Here is a 23,507-nt window from a genome sequence, read left to right as displayed (position 1 = left end):
TTTATGTTTTGTCTTTCTCCCACCCTCCTCATTCTGTTCTGAAGGAGACAGACAGACAAAAAAAAAAGACTGAATAGTAAAAAAAAAAAAAAAGAAAGCAAAGGGGGAGGTGGAGGTATAGTAAGGGGATGGAGAGCTGGAAATAAACAGGTATGCCAGGCCTGCCATGTCCTTCTAGGAAAAAGTTGCGTCAGTAAGTATTCTGCTCAAAATCGTGTCTGAACTTGACCCGAGGTGAATACCAGCGCTCACCATGAGCAGGAATGGACCCTGTTCATTCAGGGACCAGAGCTATTTTCTACCTGCCTGCATTCAAACCACAGGCTTTAAGTACTTACAGCAGAGCTTTAAGTGTTAACGGTGTCAGTTTCACCTTAAGTTAGTCGGTGTAGTGCACAAAGAACTCCAAATTTCACATGCCATAAGTTATTACAGTGATACAAGATGGGGCGATATGAAAAGTTGTATGTAATCCAGGAAAAATAGCCAGCAGATGTTTGAGGTCTGTTTGAAAGCTGTCCATTAAAGACAGAAAGAGGCAATTCAAGAAAATACGTCCAAATAGACTCATGGTGCCTGTTGTTCACAGGTGTGTGTGTGTGTGTGTGTGTGGATGTAAACTCTGTTTGGATGGGATTTCATCCTCCAGGGAGTTGGTTTGAGTTTCATATTACATGTGCTGGTCAGTGATTTTAATCCCATCCAGAGTGAACATGCTGGATTTCCCCTCTCTACCTTTGTAATATTTCTAGTCCATAACTGGACTCATATTATTTACATTGGATATTGAGATAAACCTTCACAAATGTGTGCTTGAGTTTTTTTTTTATTCAGCTAGCCAGTCAGAGGAAAGACTCTGAGCCTCTCCTCCGACTGGCTTACTGGCTTACTGTTTTCTATAAAATATAGCAGATTTTATAGAAACTTAAATCCTGCAAATTTGGATAGTAGGTAGGCGGGGCTTGTTGCAAGGGAAGCAGCGGTTGGTGACTGCTTAATATATTAATAATAAATGCTGTAGATATTACAATTAGACATATGAGCATTAATGAAAAGGTATGACATGTATCAAGGCAAAAAGTGTGTCCATGGTTAGGGTTAGGGTTCAAATGGGCTGAAATGTCACTAAATGTGAAAAAGACCAGAAAAATGAGAGGAAAGTTAAGTATTTCTGTTACTTGCGCTCCACTCTTCACTGTGAGAGAGAGCAACATGTGGACACTCCTCTACCTTTATCTCAGGGGGGATGTATGGTTTCTCAATTATCCTTGTTTGGCTATCCCCTTCCGACCTGTGGCTGTATTTACGCGAATGCCCATTTTATCCATGGCTTTTAATGGCATATAAAAAAAATCACTTCCTCAACAAAAGGCCCTCTCCTAATAGCTTTTCTGAGTTGTTTGGGAGCTGTTTAGGTTCGGTCATTAGTGGACCATGAGTGTGCGTGTGTGGTGTTTTGGAGCAGGCTGACAGGCGCTGGCAGGTCGTCGTAGGGTGGTAAAGGGTTGGTGGAGTGAGGGGTGGGGCATCTAGAGCTGTGCCCATGAGGGTGGGCTTGGTTAGGGTTTTTGGATGGTGTGTGGGGCAGCACTTAGGCCAGTACTGGGCCTGATGGGAATGCCAGGCCCCAACACCACTTTCCAAATCACTAATGGAGCATCTTTAGGTTCACACACACACACACACACACACACACAGGGACACACGCACACACACACACACAGATGTACTCACACAATTTTGTCACATGCATGTAGATACTCCCCATACCCCTCCAAAAAAAAAAAAATATATATATATATATATATATATATAAAATATGGTGCCACCTACCTTCTCTCTCTGTTGCTTTTCACACTTCTCAATTATTTACGGGTCTTTTTGTCGCTGCTGGTGGCCGGCCTCAGGCATATGTCAGTCTATGTGCGCGTGAGTGCCAGTGTATGCAGTGAATGAATACCACTTCACACACACAAACACAAGCGGCTTCCACATCCATCACACGTCTTTTATCATTGAGAAATGTTGTCTGTGCCATATGCTCACGCAGGCGTTGACCAGTCCACACACAGACTGAGTCGACTCATCACAGCTGCAGAGAACACACTGGAAACAGTGTGGTGACATCTTTAAGATTTTGGGAGCACTGTATATTTTTAAGTTTGTCTCATTTAGTCCTGTAATACTTATAAATGACTGACGTATTATAAAGTGTGTTTTTTCCACTAGTTGTGTTAGTGTTGTATACTTAGCTGTAATTATGTAAGATGACCCAGGTCAGTGTGTTAATACAGAGACATTTTATTATGTAGATATGAGAGGGAAACCTGATTGAAGAGGTTCTTCTAAATATAAATCTAATCCATATTCAACATTTATGATAGTACAAAAAGCATTTTGGAAAGTGTAGGCTGGAGCAGCCATGTTGCTCTCTCGTTCTATTGATTTCCTTTTTCTTTTTGTGTCTGTAGAAAAATGTGATGCTCAGCTCAGTTAAAGACCAAAAGCAATGGAATGAGAAAGCAGGAAATAAACAGCAAGGATCATAAAATCAATATGGGAAAAAAAAATTACGTAACAAAACTAGTGCCCCAGTACAACTTCTCTAATTCACATGTTGCTTCCTTTCCCCAATAATTATTCCAAACACATAAAGAAAGAAATGCAGCAGAAGAATTAGCAGCATTAACATTAGCATTAGACTCTGCTTCTCCTCCCAGTGTTGACTGTGACATTTCTAATGACTCAGCTCTACTTTATGAAACTCTGCAGACCTGGTCAAATCCTAAGTTGCTTGTTAACCAGGGTAAATCTATCTCACACAGAGGATGACTCAACCCCACCAAAACCCTCCCTCTCTCACAATATATGTGACTGGAGGTTTCACATAAACAAAATCATCCCTCCATCATCCGACTCTGGTTCCAGCCAATGCACACCTTGTTTCTCTTGGAGGGCGAAAGATTTCCTTTGGCGACGAGCGGGGGGCTTTTCTCTCCGGGAGCCGTCACAGCTGCCTCGCACACTAGACTGAATTTAAAGAGGCAGGTAAACTGCTGCTCGCTTCGTATTAACAGAGCCATATATTTAGCCCTGTCTCTCTGGCTTTTTCCCCCTCTTCTCCTCTTCCTCTGTTTCTCCATCTCTGTCTTTTCTCTCCTTAGTTTTTTTTTCCCCCCTCGGCCTGCAGAAAACGTCTGGGGGATCGATACGGGCTCTCAGGGTGTAGTGACTGCAGCTCTAATGAATCAAGCCTACAGTGTTTGTTAAGCAGACGTGGTTGTGAAGGACTGCTGGAGGGGAGTTTGTCTTCGTGCTTTATCTCAGCGCAGCACTCCCTTTGCTGTCTTTTTTTTGTCCTCTGTGAGCAGCAGAACAGTGACCAAAAAACTTTGATAGGAAATTTAGAAATGAACCTTCTCACATATTTCACCTCTTTTGCCTTTTGGCAGGGAAATCATTTGTGGATACAAGTAGAGGAGGCATCGAAGAGTGTCCAAGTTTGTCTGTTAAAATGGAAATGACTCAGCCCTGACTGTGTGCAGTTAATTGCACCATCAACCCTGCTTTTACTCTCATCAGTCAAGATTGAAAATAATCACTTGATATAATTAATATTATCCTTGTCAAAAAATTGCCGCTGTTTCTGAGTCAATCCTGGAATCATTTTATGAACTGTGCACTAAAATCAAATGCCTGAACAAAAAAAATCCCCCAAATGCACTTGAGACCCACTTGAAGTTGAAGCCTTCCTTGAAAAGAAAGGAAATAAAAAATAATAAAAAGGATTTTTTTTGTATTTTTGTTGCAGCTTAAACTGTATCTCTCCAAGGTTGGACAGTGAGACGGTGGGAGGCTGTTTGTGTTAAAGCAGGATGCCTTGTATTTCCTCTCATTCCTCCTCCTCTTTCACTCTTTCACCACAAGCAAGAGCTATCTAAAGAAAAAAAAAAGGCTTTTTATCGCTGATGGCTAATAGTCATAAATTTGTATTAAATATGTCCTCTATCGATTGGCCTTGTCGGATGAATACAATTAAAGAGACGGCGCTGAGTGCTTCCCACCTGGGAGGGAATGATGGAAGGATTAAAAGAGGAGGAGGGGAGGGAGGAAGAATAGAGGGAGGAAAACAATGAAGAGGTGGGAGGGAAGGATGGACGAGTGAAAGAGCTTTTTGGCAGTGGTGTTGCTTCTTTGGTTGAGTTGCAACTTGTCCACATGTTGCTGTAAATGTACATTTTTCCTACGAGCCCCCCCCCCCCCCCCCCCTCCTCTCTCCATGTCCATTCTGTTGTGCTGCCAAATAATCAGGAAAGAAAAGAGGCAGTGAAACGTGTGGGAGGTGGAAGGTGTACACGAGAAAAAGAAGGATGAGTGATAGAGAGGAGAAAAGAGGAGACAGAGAGAGAGAGAGGACAGCCACCTGTATGCAATGTTGATGGACAGATGGAGGGATGAAACCAGCTGAACAGAGGAGGGATTAGATGAAAAGAGGAAGCAAAGCACTGAGTGTGTGTGTGTGTGTGTGTGTGTGTGTGTTTGTGTGTGTGTGTGTGTGTGTGTGTGGGCCTCCGGCCAGCTGAGGTGTTTGCTCGGCTCAGAGTGATCTCCCACTGTGGTCACCGTAACACACACACACGCACGCACGCGTACGCACACACACTGATAACTGAATTGTCCTGCTTGGCAGCTGTTGCAGGTCCCTGCAGATCACTCAATACCAGACTGCCTTTGTGTATATACGTGTACATGTGCATTTGTGTATGTGTGTGTGTGTGTGTGTGTGTTGTCAGTCACCATCAACCTCTTGCTTATGGCACTAAAGAAAATCTGCTTCCTCTCAGCATGTGCTCTTGTCTTATAGGGATTGAAGACACAGTGTTGGGCATGTGTGTGTAAGAGAGAGAGAATGTGGAAAAATAAACATTTCTACAAAAAATTAAATAATCTTTTCTAATTTTCAGATTTCTCGCGCTCATATGCTCCTATTAGTTAATGGACAATATTAAGTTTATGTTCTAATCTGATCATTATTTGTGCCAGAGACATATTCATAATTATGTCTCACACTCAGACCATTGGACGCTCCAAATATCCCACTGATGTTTCCATTGAGCAGTTTAGTATTGGAAAGACAGAGCTGCATCGTAGCATCATCATTAATCATCTCTCTAAATGAGCATGGAGGCTGACAGGGCAGTCGTTCAAATATGATGCGACCACACAAGTATTACAGTTTGGCAACATGCATTTTTATATGCACTGTTAATGGCTGGCGCTGGCACACATGGTAGTACAACATTGTGCAGTCTGCAGAGCTGCAGTGCATCATGGGATGGTTGAGCTCAGAACACAGCCATTGTTTCTGTGGATTAATTCCGTTTATTTTAATCTGTGGATGAAGACGGCAGCAGAGGCGGCAGCTGCTGATGTGAGCGGTGACAGCGACCATGCAGAGAGGAGAGGTCTGTGTGACTTTAACTCCAACTGGAACACTCACTGACTCTAACATGAGCACAACACAACCATACGACAATGACGACGATACAATGTGAACATTATTCGGTGAGATTCAATTAAAGCGCTCAAAAACACACGTAAAATCTGAATAAGGTCACCAATCTGCAACAGATTAGGAGTTGAAAGAAAGTTGCATTCTGGGTTGAAGTCCACACGCTGAGTCACTGAGCCTCTCTCTCTCTCTCTCTCTGCTAACATAAGTGCTGTAATTTGGATGCTCTGTAATTTCAGCATGGCGGTTTAGGGTTAAGTGGAGGCTGTCCCTACCATCATGAGTACTGCTCTCCCAAATGGACACACACACACATTCACCCATACACACATGCACACACACTGGATCATTGCTACATTGCGCTTGGATGCTTCTACAAAGGCCAGTCCATTTAATTACATTTATAAACACAGTTTAAGGGCCCGGGCTGTGTCATTAGAACAGACTTTATGAGATACATAAGTGTGTGTGTGTGTGTGTCAGAGAGAGAGGGAGAAAGGGTGTGTGTGTGTGTGTGTGAATGTGTGTGATTGTGTATATGGCAGAGAGAAAGAAAAGGAAACTTTGTCACATGGCGTTGGATGGACACACATACACACAAACACACAAGTAGATTGCTAGTGAGAGAGTTGCAGATAGCACAGTCTGTAGCGCAGCAGGGATTCCACACACACAGACAGAAGGTATTGATATATCACACACACATACACACACGCGCCCGCGCACACACACACAGGGACAGACGGTATTGATATTTTTGCTCATCAGCCTTGAGAGTATGGCTGTTTGGCAGGATCACACAAATACACACATTCTCACACACATCCATGTGCACGCACAGCATGTAATCAGACAGGCTCAATAATCCATTGTTGTTTTTGGTAATTCAAATGCGTTCATAGTTCTTTCTTCCATAAAAATACCAGATCATTATTGTCAGGCCTGGAGGCTTCTATTTGCAAAAAAGTTGTTTGGAGCTATTTTAAGTTTGAGCTGAAATTTAAAATAGCTGCACAGCTCCAACTGGAATACTCTGATAAACAGTCTGGCACGGAGACAGCGCCTTTTGATTTGAAGTCACAAAAGTAGTTGACAACAAATCATGTGATGGTGATCAACAAGCTGAAAGGAAGGCTTGACCCTAACCCCGGTAATTCAGATGATAACAATGACTCTCATCTTTTCTCAAGATGAGACGTATCTGACACAGAGTGGTAGATGTAGCTGTGACCAGGATGTGAGCATGGAATCATTATAATCACCCACACAGGAAGATCCCAGTAAACATCATATCAGTTACCAAGGCAAGAGAAAACTCCTTTCTAGGTGCATTAATAGAGTTATGACTTGTAGTAACCCAATATTAGTGAAGAACATTTTGCATCTTAAGTGTTAAAGCAGAAGTAAGCGATCCGGTGGTTTTGGCTAACTTCCTGTCAGCAGATGGAGTTAGCAGTCCCGGCCCTCGTCCCTACGTCACCACATTCACGCGCATCCCTTGGCTGCACACACAGAGAGGACTGCCCCTTTATGCCGTTCTCTCTCCTCATTGGATAAAGGTTGTAGGATACAAGGAAAGTTTTCTCCTGGGCTTACAGCAGAGCAGAGTAACTGACAGACCCGTGTTTCAGACCAAACACTCTATAGAAGTGATTGCTGTCGGAAGATATAACTATTTACGACTTATATTAACACAAACATTCCGCTTACTTCTGCTTTAAGTGTGTTTCATACTTTCATACAAACTAGGATGTAGTGAAGTGAAGTGTTTTACACTTGAAGCCAGGAAGAGGAAGAGGAGCTGGATGGATGTCGGTACCTACCTGATCCCGTCCCAACTCCACCTTGAAAGCATTAATAGTCCTCAAGGTTTTTTGTCTTGAGGGGGCTGCAGGGACTGAAATTATTCTCGGTGTTCATTCAGTTTTTTAAACATGGAAGTAGTGATGTTAAAAAAAAAAGAGGAGCTTGAAAGGAAAGTTCAATTCTTGGCTCGCTCCAGAGTCCCTGTGTAAAATAGACCTTTGTTGGATTGTCTGTTTTATAATGTTATGGAAATAATTAAACGCAGCCCCCTGTTGAAAAGCAGGTCATAGACGCTGTAAAGTGTTAAAAGCATAGCTACTGTAGTCACATCTGCAGGTTAGCACCTCTCCGTTTTAAAAAGGAGTAGGGTCAGACTTCCACCTGGTTGGAAGGCTCTTTGTGGGACTGACTCTTTCTCCTCATTCACGTATGAAGGTATTTTCTGTAGTTTGACATCCCCCTTCACAACTTTTTCTCTGCATGTGGATAGGCATTCTCTCATAAGTGCCTGTGTGTGTGGAAGTTTCTTTGATGTAGCCACCGCCTCGCAGCCAGTAACAGCGGCTGATTTCCTTCCAAGCAGAACACTGCCTTTTTGAGCAATTGCAGTCATGTTGTTATTTGACTGCGTCACTCTCGTCAGTGAGCAGACAGGACACCAGCTGCCACTGTTTGCATTCCAATAGCTTGCTGTCCAGTTAGTGAGAAAGCCTGTGCATATAGGAGGAAATGATTGGGGGGGTGGTGATGGTGCAGAGCCTTATTTCTGGACCACACTGGAACTTTTTGCAGGATTTATCCCAGGTTATTACGCCTGAACAGCAAAGATACCTCTATGTTCTGATTTCTGTGTGTCCTGGATTTTCTCGACAGCCTTGATTTGGACTTGACCGGCCTGTCTTTTTCGGTTTAACCAACAGGGTTTTGAAACGGTTTCATATATAACCCCAAGGGTCATTGAATTTCCTCTGCTCAAACAAGAACACTCAGTTCCGAAATTAAAATATAAAACAGAGCCGTAATTGGAGCAACACGATTTTCACATGACAACAATGATATGGTTAAGTGCTTTTGGGTGGTAAAAAGAGACTGTTGGAGGAGAAGCAGAAAGCCACAACTCCTGCACTTTAGTGGGAGATGATAGAGAGAGAGAGGGGGAGGAAGGATGGGTTGTGGCAGTGGAGTCAATAATGTCCATGTCCTGCAGAAACCATTTGAAAGTCATTTTCTCTGGTACAGTTTGCTCCCACTCCTGAGGCTGTGTATCGGTTACAGCATAAATGTATGGTAGGAGTCATGAGATATGAGTATCTGACTGTTGATCAGCACCCAGTAATGTACAGCATGTCACTGAAAGAAATATATAGAGAAGAGGAGGGGAAGGGTAAAAGAGACATGAATGGAACTCATTATGACTACATTCACGTTATGCCACAGATTGCTCCTTTGTAATTACTGTTAAATATGAACATAATAGAGATATTCACATGCCATTGATATGACATCCCATCAACTCTGTGTAATTTGGTCAATTTTAAAGGAATATCACAACATGTATACAGCATGGTACTTAAAACAGTTTTGCTCTGTTGCTATAGGTAATTTCCTCCTTAGTGACAACTATAGGGTGATGGATTTTCTCTAGCTCACCTGTGGCTCATGTTTTATTGAGGCTTACAGTTCTGCTTAATAAAGGACACAAACCCGCATGACTTAAAGGCTCCACACAGGTTCTACTTCTGTGCCCATTTTTGGTGTAAGTTGGGAGTTAGGTGGAGTCAAGATAGCAACAACAGAGCAGCTCCCCGAGTTTCAAACCCAGAAACCTATAGCTGACAACAGCATCCAGCTTTATTCACAGTCTTTTGTTGCCCATGCAGCTAGAGAAAAACATTGCATTTGTCCTTTACCTAACCTCTTTGCTGTTCCTCATTAAAATCACTGCTACCTAAAATTATCCAACTTAACATTGCATTTTTTTTTTTTACAAAATGTAATTTTGTAGGTAAAGGGTAAATGCACAGAAATGGGCATTGAAAGCGTTAAGAACATTTAAATCTGGAACTGGTGAAAGATTTAAATTAACAAACATATTTCACCAGATATTAAAACAAAACTCTGGTGAAGAGCAACAATAATGGAAAGTAGAGTGAAACTCTAGGTATCCCTTTAAGGTAAAGCAGGAGGTGAGCAGGGGTGAGCGCTGATGCCCAAATGTAAATATAAGCAGCCGATCCTGAAAGCCTGAGGCTCAGATAGAAATCCCAAATTGTATTAAGGGACATTGTCTCTCACTCCCAGTATGCGTACCTAATCCTGTTTCAGCGATGTTCCATTACCTCAATTACTATCATCTCACCCAGAGGTGGACTCAGCCAAGGACACTACCAGAGAGGCACCGATGGGTGGAAAGAGAGGAGAGTAGATGGAGAGGGAGCGGTGCAGAGGAGGCAGTCCCATATGGTGCAAAGAAAGCAGGGTGGAAAAGAAAGAATAGGAAATGGGGGATAATAATGTAGAGATGTAAGACCACTAAAACACTGGTAGGTCTGTCCGAGCGGATAGCCAAGACCTGGCATGGTTCTTTTGTTTCCCAGCTGGTGGTAGAGGGATGTAATGGTGGCAATCCAGCTAATTCACAGGACAGACTGACTGGCTGAGGAACACGGTTTCACAGGCTGCGACATTCTGAGGTGGATTCATGAATTTTAGGATGTAAATGCGCCGTTAGATGTATCTGCTGTCATCTTAAATGTGCACAAATGACACTGAGAACAGATGTGACATTTGTTGTCTCTGTATGTGAATAAGTCGCAGGCATGTTCATTAGAAATCAAAACGGCATTGTCTTGATCATTTGTGCAGCCAGCACAGATGTACATACAGATGTTCATGAGGAGCCACCGCAGACATTCATGTCCTTTCAGCAAATGTGATACTTTGTTAGGAGAACAGCTAAAGCAAAAGAGTGACTTTTTTTCTATGTCCGACTCTTCTGATTGGCTGACTGTGATATAACAGATTTCAGTAAAAAAAAAAAAACAGAAAACAGATCAACCAAATTCTGCAAGGCTGGATGGTGTTTCCAGGTGGGCGGGGCTTGGCTGAGGGCACGGACTGACTTCACAAAGTGACAGAAATCCTGATGGCTGCTTTTGAAAAAGGACCATGGAGGGAACATACAGTAGAATGTAGACCTGCTTTATTATCAGAAAGACGTGAAAATCTACCTCATATACTGTGGGACCTTTAATCCATCAAGGCACTGACATTTCCACAATATGTTTCATTGTGACAAGTCTAAGGCGCTCATTAACTGAATTCATAATTCAAGCGGAACTTTCACGGTGACCGCAGAGACAGGAAAGTTAGAAAAGAAAAGAATAAATGTTAAACACTTGGCTAAGGGACGGATGTACAGTGTGTCTACAGTAGTTTTTATTTCAGCTTCTTGGACAGCCATTAGTTTGGAGTGTGACACATCCTTTTGAGAGGGGTGGAACGAGCCACACACACTGTCTCTCTCTCTCTCTCTCGTACACACACACACACACACACACACACACACACACACACACACACACACACACACACACACACACAAAGGAGTGGTGAAACATGAGTCAAGCTGCCTTACTGCCTCCCTCCTCCATCTAGCACCACCATAAGTGTCCAGGCAATGCCCTTGGCTTAATAGGACATAATGCCTGTGCTTGGCAGTGTAGCATGGCTGCTGTTGAGTGTTAGGACATTTCTGAAACTGTGTGTGTGTGTGGTGTTCTCCGGAGTCTCACCAGTGGCTCTATAGCTTTGACATTTACCCCAGGTAAATACCTGAATGCTATCATTCCCCACCCCTCATCTCTCCCCCTCCCTCCCCTCTCCTCGCTGCCGTATCCAAATGTAATAGCTGCAGCATGTATTTGTCAACTCTCTCTAAGCTAACTAAGAGGGATTACTTTTCCTATCTCTTTTGTTCCCTTTGTCCGACTCTTATCCATCTTCATCTTCCATTCTCCATTCGGCTTTCTCACTTAATTTTTCTACCTCAGAGTAGTGGAGAGTTTGCCTAATGAAGTGGCTGATGGGAGTATATTACAGAGAGACAGAGTGGAGCGGTCGCCTACTCTAAAATCCATTAACCTTACAGTTTCAATCAGCGTGCAGACAAGTCTGAGCTGCGAGTCAAAAAGGAGCGTATTAGCTTAAGAGTTACACTATTGTGGCCAGTTCTGCTCAATATTTAGCCCACCTTTAGCTGAAAACTCAAATCCTGCTTTTTTCACCCTGTGTTATCATTGTGCTGTCACCATTTTACATTCACACACGATCTCACAAGCCTTACTTTTATCAATTGACAGTATTGTTGTGTGTGAAGCAGCTGTGGCTGAGCGGGTCCAGGCCCTGGGCATGAGCATGAGCAGCCTCAGTGGATCTTCATGTTTTTAGCACATTATTTCCTTGAATCCCGTTGAAGTTGAGAATCAAAACAGGGTGCTTGAGGAACTACTTTGTCAGCTGGATTTAAATTGAATGAAATGGGGGAAAAAATATTCAGGAATTCACAAGACAAAGAGCAGAGAAGCATGAATGAAATGAGCATTATTTCACATATTACAGTACTTACATCTTTTATAATCTTTCTACTTTGGCCACAAAATCTATACTGGCGTTTAGATCAGTTTAGAATATCCAGGCTCTGAATTTGGCCGTGGTTAGTTAGTTCATTATTCCAGCTACTACTGCACAAAGGCCCTGACAGGAATCTTTCAGTCCCCTCAAACAGACATTGTACTGGCTTTCAAATGCTGGAGTAACTGCCTCAATTTCCAGCCCATCATTTTACCTCTGCACCTCTGTTGAAATACACTAGCCTGTGAGAACGACAACGTCCGTTGCAAAGGTGTGCAATTTCAGCAAAAATAGAAACATATTTGTATTGTTGTTCACCATGCTTTGATGTTACACCTTCTACACGTAGATTTTTAGGTAAACGTTCGCTTGACTTGTGTTTGTGTGTTTGAGAATATAGATATCAGACATTTTATGACTAGTTCATCTACAGCAAAAAAAAAGAAGAGCAGCTCCCTCACAAAGGCATCTGGTCAATAAGGAAACACGCTGGCTTCAAGCTGATAAATGATGGTGGATATAAAATATAGCAAAGGGCACCAAGGAGATACCACCTCCCCTGATTTAGAGTGACGTTGAAACGGTGCATCTGTATCGTCAGTGCTGTCAATGCTCAGGACTGGAGTGCATCAACCACAGAGAGAGAGAGAGAGAGAGAGGGAGAGGGAGAGAAAAAAAAACATGAATAAATAATTAAAGTCTCCCCGGCCCTGATAATGCAAATGATATTCACAGGTTAGATCTGATGCAGGTGGCCACAATTAGTGGTAATTTGTGCCTATTTTAATGATCCATAATTTAGCTGGCTTTCCAAACTGCTGGTCATGTAGGATAAGTGTGTTTGTGTGTACAGTAGGAGAGACGAGGAGAGAGGGAGCGGGAGCAGGGAAATGAAGGAAGGGGAAGAATCTCCCACCAAGCAATGAAATGAAGAGACACACACGATCCCCGTCTACATGCGCACACTCACTCAGACTTACACAATGAAAGACATTTGCGTGCCCCGTTTATGATGACATACTATTCTTTCACACTTCAGTATCAGCTTTGTGAATAAAAATGCATCTTTTGTCAGTTCAAATTACTGTTTGTGTTTATGTACGTGGTGAACTGAAGCCCCATAGTGTGAGGAAAATTACATCTCTTTTATATAATCACACGTATACTTTTATGTACAGAGACACACACACACACACACACATACACAAATGTTTCACTTTGCAAATATGTTTTTCTGCATAACCTCTGTGACTCTCTCTATCTGGCTATTAGAGGTAAATTGCAGAGTGTCAATGTATAAAAGCTTCCATGCTAAACCGTGACATTATTTCAGTATCACTGCTAATTTGTCGCAGTCGTTTTGTCAGTAATTAGCAGGTGATATGTCCCAATTTTGTGTATTTTTACAACCCACATTACCTGTTTACATATTAATGGAATGTTTTTATAATTTATTGTTCACAACACGTTACAGAATAGCTTTTTACCCTAAAAAAAAAGAAAAAATCAACTGGGATAATTAACATCAATACTACGACCCCTACAATGACACCTGTTTATTTGCTTTTGCAACAATATTACAGCATGATTCAGTTCGTCATGCACTGCAACTTTTGACATTTTTTGGATGTTGATATAAATATTGTTGTTAATAACTTTGTTTCTAAGCACATTTTAAAAATGATCCTTGCATTAGGATTTATGTAATTTAGGATCTATTTGAAATCTGGTCCATGTATACCAGGATTGTGATTTTGTCACAATCCTTTTTTTGGTTGTGATACTTTCCTCACCCTGACCTATTCTGGTACACACACAGAAAATCAGCAAATACAGGATAACAACTGAAATTTGCCCAGACATGCGAGTATACAATAAAAAAAAAAAAAAAAAAAATAGAATAAAAAGTGTAAAGCAAAAAACTCTCATATTATAATGGAAATCACATGAGGCAAGGCAAGGCAAGGCATGAGATGTCATTACTTGAAAAATATATAATTGTACACAAATAGCTTACTGTATACATTTTTGATAAAGTATGAGAGATAAAAAAAAAAAGTTACATACAATAGATATGGGTCCATATTTGTATGAGATATATGAACTTGGATAAGAGCAACGTTTCTAGCAGCAGGATCAGTGTGAGAGAGAGAGCTGCTGTTTGGATGTGTGTGAAACAGAGGTGATTACTGTATGCATAGTTTAGTTACATAAGTGTGTCATAAAATGTATGAGCTCCTGTTTTCTAGCATATTTTAGTTGCACTGCGTGTTTACGCATTGTGTGTGTTAATGAGTGAGTGTGTATCTCTGTTGGTCCATGTCAGATGCACACACACTGCACTGTGCTTAATAGTGTGAGGCTCTGAATGGCAGCGACGGGGCTTCGTTTGTCATCTAATCTTGTAAACGAGCCGATGGCCGTCCGTTTCGGTTCCCCCTAATGAGATTACACATGCATTCCGGGTCCCACCACAGGTCATCATCGCCGAGGCCATTCAAAGGCAATTATTGTTTTAAATGTCCCTCTCGTCGCTGTCTCAAAGTGACTCTGCATGCTTCGCTGAGAGAAGAAGAAGGGGTTATTTTTCCTCTCTGGTTGGAGCCTAAATGTTTTCACACTCCTACTGTTTTACTTCCCTCAGGCGGCCGCGGTGCTTCTGTTCTGCATATGTGAATGAGAGAATGAGTGTGTGTAGGTGCATTTGTTTGTGGGGTGATAGGCTTGGAATGAGTGTGAACGGCGCATAAGAGGATATGACTTCAGAGTGCAGTGTGCCTGAATAAACTTGCATACATTTGATTTGTATTTATTTGTTGTCAACAGATGAAAGAAATTCTGACAGAGATGTACTGATTGGGTGAAATCATCAGTCTCAACCTGTTCTCAGATATATTAGAAACTCAATTCCTGATGCATCAGATATCGTATATTTTTCATGCATTTATGCTGCTGCTACAGAAATGAGAAGCCGTAATTTGAAGGTCTAAAAGGATTCTTCTCCGCCGCCTCTCCAGAGTGTGTATGTGTGTTTGTCAGCAAGCCTCTTGTTTTGGTAGATCAGTGGGAAGCGGCAGTCCACTGGGACAGCCCTGTTTCTTTGTTCTCCTGCTGACAATGGAGGACTCACAGTCAGTCTAAAGGGAGAAATTATGTCCCAGAGCAGTCTGGGAGAAGAACAAATGCATACACACACACACACACACACACACACACACACACACACACACACACACACACACACACACACACACACACACACACACACACACACACACACACACACACACACACACACTACTTCTCACATGCTACTCATGTGGGGCATGACCTCAATAAGAGCTACCGTTTTATTTGCAAAGCCCTCAACACCATGTGCCGACCACTTCTAAAAGCTGTAAGAGTTAGGCCTGAGGTTCAAATAAAAGACTGGTTCAGCCGAGGTAAACACAGTTGTCCTTCATGGGTTTCATTCTGTACACAGAGCTGTTTATGTGCAATTGTGTGAACAGAAATGCAGCTTTTTGAAATCAGAAATGTTTCAGAATTGAAACACATATGTGTAGCATGAAGTCTAGCAGACGGTGAAGGTGACTAACCCTCTCTCTCTCTCTCTGTCTCTCCTGACCACAGGTAAGGAGGAGCCGACCACCTACACCTGCACTACGTGTAAGCAGCCGTACGGCAGCGCCTGGTTCCTGCTGCAGCATGCTCAGAACACTCACGGCTTCCGCATCTACCTAGAGAGTGAGCACGGCAGCCCTCTCACGCCACGCATGGGCGGCCCTTCCTCCCTGGGCGGGGGCGCAGACTGCCCCTCTCAGCCCCCGCTCCACGGCCTCCATCTGCCCCCGGACGCCAGCCCCTTCAACCTCCTCCGCATCCCCGGCTCGGGCTCAGGTGGACGTGACAGCGTCGGAGTGGGGGGCGGGCTCGGGGTGGGCCCTCCCGGTGCCGGCGGCGGGGGCCATCATCAGCGTTTCCCTCCCACGCCGCCCCTCTTCAGCCCCCCTCCCAGGAACCACTTGGACCCCCATCACCTGAGCCCAGAGGAGCTGGCGCTGGCAGCCCACCACCCGAGTGCCTTCGACAGGGTGCTGCGCCTCAATCCTCCTCTGCCCCTGGACCCCCCTCCCACAATGGACTTCTCGCGGCGGTTACGGGAGCTGGCGGGCAACACCTCAGGGTCCACTCCCCCGCTCTCCCCCAGCCGGCCCAGCCCCATGCAGCGCCTGCTCCAGCCATTCCAGACAGGAGGAGGAAGCGGAGGAGCAGGAGGCGCAGGAGGCAGCAAACCTCCGTATCTTGCCACCCCACCCCCCCTTCCTGGCCCCATGCAGTCACCGGTCGGCTCTCAGACCACTCCTACTACCCCTCTTCCCTCAGCGGGGGCACCTCCCTCCTCCACCACACCATTGAAATCAAAGTGTTGTGAGTTTTGTGGCAAGGCCTTCAAGTTTCAGAGTAATCTAATAGTGCACCGGCGCAGTCACACAGGCGAGAAGCCGTACAAATGTCACCTGTGTGATCACGCTTGTACACAGGCGAGCAAACTGAAGCGCCACATGAAGACACACATGCACAAATCCTCTTCTCCGAACACGGGCAAGTCCGAGGACGGGCTGTCCACGGCCTCGTCTCCAGAGCCCGGCACCAGCGAGCACCTGGGCAGCGCCAGCAACGCCCTCAAGTCGGTGGTGGCGAAGCTGAAGAGCGAGAACAACCGCATGCTGCGCGAGAACGGTGAGGAGGAGGAGGAGGAAGAGGAGGAGGAGGAAGAGGAAGAGGAGGAGGAAGAGGAGGAGGAGGAGGAGGAGGAGGAAGGAGAGGAGGAAGAAGAGCGAAACGCAGACAGGGCGGCCAGAAGGACCAACAACAGTTATCACTTTGGTCTCAACCTGGAAACGCCGCGTCCGCACGAAAACAACGGCGGCATCGGCACCCGGCTGGGGGGTCTGCCCGACGAGGGCCCCCTCCCTCGCTCGCTGCCCGAGGTGATGCAGGGGATGGGCCTGGCCGCCAGCATGCAGCACTTCAGCGAAGCCCTAAGCGCGCACAAACGGAACGCCATGGCCCAAGAGAACCACCTGCACCACCACCTCAACCGAGACCACCACCACAATCGCGAGATGTGCGACGGGGACTCGGTGTTGGAGACGGATCGTGTGGAAGAGGGCTCCGTCTCCACAGTGAACGGCCGGGGAGCGTCCCCTAATGAAAACGCCTCCGTCGGCCTCTCTAAGAAACTGCTACTGGGAAGCCCCAGTCCGCTCAGCCCTTTCTCCAAACGCATCAAACTGGAAAAGGAATTTGACCTGCCCACTCCCACGATCCCCAACACGGAGAACGTCTACTCCCAGTGGCTGGCCGGCTATGCCGCCTCCCGACAACTCAAGGACCCTTTTCTGAACTTTGGGGATTCCAGACAATCGCCGTTCGCCTCTTCGTCAGAGCACTCGTCAGAGAACGGCAGTCTGCGTTTCTCGACGCCTCCGGGGGAACTGGATGGAGGGATGTCAGGCCGCAGCGGTACGGGCAGCGGGGGCAGCACCCCACACCTCGGTGGTCCCTTGCGGCCGGGCTCCAAGGACGGCCGCAGGAGCGACACTTGTGAGTACTGCGGCAAGGTGTTCAAGAACTGCAGTAACCTGACAGTGCATCGGCGCAGCCACACGGGGGAGAGACCGTACAAATGTGAGCTGTGCAATTACGCTTGTGCCCAGAGTTCCAAACTTACGCGCCATATGAAGACCCACGGTCAGGTGGGCAAAGACGTGTACAAGTGTGAAATTTGTAAGATGCCCTTCAGTGTCTACAGCACCTTGGAGAAACACATGAAAAAATGGCACAGTGACCGTCCGTGTAGTACCGAAATAAAGTCAGAGTAGAAGGCCGAACTCTGGGACCTTTCCCCCCACAGCTATGTCCGCCATTAGTCCCCTGTTTATTCCCAGCTCCTTGTAGATTTGCCCCAACCCCAACACTCCACTTTCGCCAGTCTGGTGGAAGCTTAAGACCATGTGCTCTGCACCAGCACACCCCGTTTCCATTACCCATTGAATGCATGATCTGTATCGGGGCAATACTCTTGCATTGACGCAAAACTTCGAGCCTTTCTCTTGTGCAATAATTTACATGTTGTGTACAATTTTTCTTTTTTGAGTTTTTCCTTTTCCATTTTTAAGAATTAGTCAGCATGCATAGTATGTTTTTGCTAATCAAAAAAAAAGAAAAAAGAAAAGATCTTGTCCCTGGTTGGTTAATTGTTGAGTAAATGTGTTGCTGTTTTTCCTCTTGTTCTGTTTTTCTTTTTATTCTTCAAAAAGAGAAAAGACAAGAAAGATACATCCATGCTGCATACATTCTGTTACACATATCATGTACAGTTTTGTTTTGTAACATGGAAAGTGAACAGTCTTTACGCTCTTCTTTACAACCCTGGTAATAAATGCACTTATCCTGATCTTTCTAAAAGACACCAAGTTCACACAGGGTTTAAAAAAAAAAGAAAAAAGAAATCACGCATTAGCTTGATGACTAAACTGAAAGTAATGACAGCCTTCAAATTTCTTTCAAAAAGACAAGGGTGTGCTAGAAATTCAATTTGTACTATCATTTGGTTGAAAAAGAAAGAGTGCCTTTGATATCTCAACACTGCATTGGCCATAATCTTATCTGGTATAAGTTTGGGGTCACACTAGATCAAGCTAAAAGGTTGAAGCCACCCAGGAAAGGTCCTTGCATCAAGCACCTGACTGTTCAACGGACTGTGACGAAGATCAGAGAGTTCTCGTTAATCATCATTTAGCTACCTATTACATGTTCAATAGGCTATCTTTTAAATATGTGGATTTCATGGAAAGCATGGTACAAGCAGTATTGTGTATATCTGAATTATTTGTAGTTTTGTTTTTCGGTAAGGAGGTACTTTTGAGATAAAGGTAATCTGTAATGTACAATCCTGTTCTTGAGGGATACGGCGCATTTGCTGAGAAGTATCATGCATCCGCGTTAGCACAAACCTACGACGCTGCTCCGATACGTCAGTGTGTGGAACAATGCATACAGTAATATATGAGCTCAGAGTGAGGCTAACACAGAAAGCTACACAGAACTGGAAGCTATGTGCATATTACAGGGATCAGAGGCAATCGCTTTCACTCTTTCACTTACATTTCTAGAAAGAATTGCAAAAAAAAAAGAAGAAATATATCTGTACTCGAGGGCTCTTGAAAGGAAAGAAAATTTTAATCAGTATGCATAGGCTAATGCAGGGCACATTTTTTGTTTGCTGTTGCTTTCTAACCCAAAAAGGAGAGTTTTTTTTCTCTGTTGAGTTTTATTCAAGCTGTTTATAGTATAGCACTTGTCACTCAAGCAAGTTCAGATATCTCTCTTTCATTGTCCCACACTGATGCAATGTTGGTACATGGGTTAGGTCTAAAAGCTAGATTGTCATTTATAGGACATGAAGTGCACTGTTTTCAATTTTCCCAGTTTACAAGTTTATGCTGAAGGGGAAATACAAAAAAAAGAGAAATGTTGAAATGCTGTCAGATAAAGAGGGTCCCATTGTTAAAAAGCAGTAAAAAAAATGAGACGCACGCAACTCCAGCCTCATGACCCCTGACCTCTGTACCCTTGCCGTTTCACCTTTGACCATTTTGTCAATTTGTTACCCCTAGAAACCCCAGCGCTTGACCTGGGGCTGGAAATTCACCCGGTCAACAAGGTCTGTAAATGAAAGAGTTTCATATGAGTTATGTAAGTAGCCAGTGTTGATACCGGATGTCGCTCCCATTGGCCACAGCGCAAACCTAATCCACAGACCTTGACAACCAGATTCCAAAACACAAATCTTGTTGCTTACACTGCGATAATTTTTTTATTTTTTTTTTTAAAGAAAACTTCCTTTTAATTCTAGATATGAAAACAAACATTTTTGCAAATAACACTTCACTATTGTTTAGGGAAAACTGTATTTAAGTTTTGTTGTCGTTTCTCTTTTCCTCAGCGTCTTGGTGGTGTTCAAGACTCCGATCACAGTATATATGAAATGATTAAAAAAAAGACGAAAAAAACAAACGGAAAAAAAAAATTATGTGATGGTTTTGTATTTTATTTTGCCTTGGCTCTTCACAGCTCTTCAGGTTGAAATACAATTTGCATTGGGGAAAGGATTAAGATTATATATGAATATATAATAAAGAACTTAAAATATAGGAAAATGCACATTCATGTCGATTCCTATGCTTAAACACATTTATGGTCTACTTTTTCTGTATTTCTAGAACTGTATTTGAATTCAATGTTCACTTAGAATAGGCACTATAGTATTTATATTGAGGCTCGTATTTTTAACTGTTGCTTGTGCTCTCTAAAGGTATTTACCATACCTTTTTTTGGTAGTGGAAAAAAAAATCCCAGGCTGCCACAGTATATTTTTTTAATTTGGCAGGATAATATAGTGCGAATTATTTGTATGTTTAAAGAAATAAAAGGAAAAAAAAAACATAAAAAAGCAGCTAAAAGTATGTGGCATTGGGAGGTGTTGCGGGCCATCAGATGGCTGCCGCTCTGTTTCCTGTCCACAGAGGTGGTTGTACATATCTTCTTTGGTTTTTGGTTTCGGACCTCCCCCCCTCCTGCCCCCTCCCCACACGCTCCCCCACCCTCATCCCAAGCCCCCCCACTTGCTGCCATTCTTGTATGCAGTAATGCAAGCTGACGTCAGCCTGTTCTGTTGTGTGCTTCTGTCTCCCTCACCCCTCCCACCTGACTACATTCCAACATCAAGAAGAGAGGAAGAAGAAACAAACAAAAAAAACAACAACAACAACAAAAAAAACTTCATATGCAGTACATGGATTACGGAAAAGCGTCAAAATAAATACATTTAAAAAATAAATTAAATGTTTTGCAGTTTTTTTTTCATTGCCAAATACTAAATGGTGCTTTATATTTAGATTGGGTATACTTTCATATGCAAAGCATATTTAAAAATGACCTGGGGGACGTGGAGAAGCCTGCTTGAGTTGAGACTTTTTTGTAAATGGCAATGCGGAATATTTTGTTATCAGCCTTTTCTATTCCTGTTCCGAGAGCTGTTTGTTGTAACTTGAACTTGAACTTTATCTTTTACTATGGGAGTTACTATTTATTATTACCTACATGCTCTGTTCAAAACAGAGACATGGGATGGATCCTTATTTTTTTGGTTTCTTTTTATTTTATTTTTTATTTTTGGCTATAATATAATTTTGTTTGTTTGTTTGTTTGTTTTTGTTTTTTTCTTTTGTAATGATGGCCGATGGTCATTTGATAATCTAGGTCTTTTAATTTCTGATGTACTTGTTTGGGGTCTCTGTTCAGTTGTACTGGGAAAACCACTGTCTGTGTTTTCTGGCAGATGTCTGCATAATCCTGTTCACACACCCATTTTGTCCCTTTATCGAAAAACAATTAATAAAAAAAAAATGAAAGTATAACAGCACTTGTCGCTTATCTCCACTGTGTGCGTTATCTCAAGTGTGTGTGTGTGTGTGTGTGTGTGTGTAATTACACCCTAACCTATCCCCTTGGTATCATTTACCTGTACACTGCCAAGTGCCTTGTCTCTTATTATGTTTTCTATTAACATTATTAATATTATCACTTTTTATGAAAGTGTTTATTTCTCATATTTCACTTCAAATAGAAGTGTTGTCACAAGTCAATATATAAATACAGAGTTCAGAGTGTGAAGTTCCTCCCTCTCTCCTAAGTGTGTGTGTCATGTGTGTTATGTGTTGACCTGTGTGGAACGTTTTCTTAACATACTTTCTCTAATGAGGCCACACTCTGTTCCTCGAACCCAGTGAACCCAACGCTCCAACCCTCCAACCCTCCAACCCTCCAACCCAACCTCGCCCTCGCCTTTGGCCTTGTACTATATGTACTTTATGACTTTCTCTGTGTGTGTGTGTGTGTGTGTGTGTGTGTCTTGCCCAGGAGGCATGGGAGTGCTGAGCAGGTGCATATGTGAGTCCATGAAAACTTCAAAAATTCCCTGAAGCACCTGTCTGCAGTGTCACTCTACCTGTTGGCCGGGGCAGCTGGTTTTAGCACATGCCTGTGTGTGTGTGTGTGTGTGTTCGTGCATCACACCCATTTTCTCTTGGTTTGCATGCTATCTGCAGAACACGTGTGTAATACGTATGTCCCTCCTCAAAGTACAGTGCAGTATCTGTTGCTGATAATAACTGTTCCCTATGTGACTTTCACCCTCAGCCACACACACACACACACACACACACACACACACACACACACACACACACACACACACACACACACACACACACACACACACACACACATACACTCTCTCCCAGAATGTACTTAAGTAAATATCATTATATCCTTCTGTTTGCTCAGTAGTCACAAAGCCTCATAAAGCTGTCAGGATCAATCAGCACTCTGTGCTCCAACCACCGCGCCTCTGCTCAGCTCACACACACACACACACACACACACACACACACACACTTAATTCTCCTCAGAGAGCATCAATGGACCTGCTATAGGTCCAGTGTTAGATTCATTCATGTGGATGTTGATCATGAGACTAGATACTCAGTTATTTCACTGACACTTAATTCAATCATTTTACTGTCCAGGTTTGTGTCTTTGAAGTGACCGGAGAGAGTGTGGATGACTTGAAGCAAATGGCAGGAGATTTAAAAAAAATAAAAAAAATAATAAAAATAGAATCAGTATCAGAAAATACTTAAAGGATCAGGATGATAAAACTGTGAGGGCCTTTGAGTCCCTCAGGCTTCACTATTAAGAGTGAAGGTTATTCCTTGACCCTTTGCTTCCCTGGGCCTGAGGTCTTATTTTCTAATCCATCCACCCAGAGACAGCACCTGAAAGCAGCACCAAGAGCCAAACAGACAAAATACAGGTGCAAGAACATGAGTTTAAATTCATGCATTTCATGTAAAAAAAACAAAAAAAAAGAAGAAAAAAAACAGCACATACAGTTTTATTACTGCGGCCATCTTTAAAGGGGAACTATGCAAGTCTAATCGCTTTTCCACTGTTTTGGTAACCCTCCTCCTCCATGTGCATTTGTTTTTCAAGGAAGCAGCAAGAAAGCGATCCATGGAGCGGTGGGTAACGTTACACTGTAATGACTCAAATATACAGTAAGACAACCCCCCTTTTTCAGACCTGTGTTTGGAAAAAAATACTTTTTTAAGACAAAATCAAATGTTATCAGTGAAATAACGCTAGGTGGAAGGCAGAGAGCCCACCACAGTTACTCCAAAACTGTTGTAAAAATGTAGCATAGTTAAAGCAGAAGTAAGCGGAATATTTGTGTTACAGTAATATAAGTCTTAAATAGTTGTATCTTCCGACAGCAATCACTTCTATAGAGTGTTTGGTCTGAAACACGGGTCTGTCAGTCACTCTGCTCTGCTGTAAGCCGAGGAGAAAACTTTCCTTGTATCCTACAAGCTTTATCCAATGAGGAGAGAGAACGGCATAAAGGGGCGGTCCTCTCTGTGTGTGC

The 23,507-nt window shown here is 43.3% G+C and overlaps 1 protein-coding gene across 2 annotated transcripts in view; it reads left to right on the top strand.

The window, feature by feature from the left end:
• Positions 1–17,838, top strand: part of bcl11aa (BCL11 transcription factor A a) — a gene marked incomplete at both ends in the record, with an annotated part of 47,485 nt that extends 29,647 nt beyond the window's left edge. For both annotated transcript variants that reach the window (XM_083988805.1, XM_083988804.1), the window contains one exon: positions 15,584–17,838. In XM_083988805.1, the coding sequence (XP_083844931.1) occupies positions 15,584–17,838 (2,255 nt within the window). The remainder of the gene's footprint in view (positions 1–15,583) is intronic.
• Between the last annotated feature and the right edge of the window lie 5,669 nt (positions 17,839–23,507).

Source organism: Trachurus trachurus (genome assembly GCF_905171665.1).
Source record: "Trachurus trachurus genome assembly, chromosome: 15".
Taxonomy (NCBI): domain Eukaryota; kingdom Metazoa; phylum Chordata; class Actinopteri; order Carangiformes; family Carangidae; genus Trachurus; species Trachurus trachurus.
Note: the sequence above shows the minus strand (reverse complement) of the source record. Positions and strands in the feature narration are given on the sequence as shown.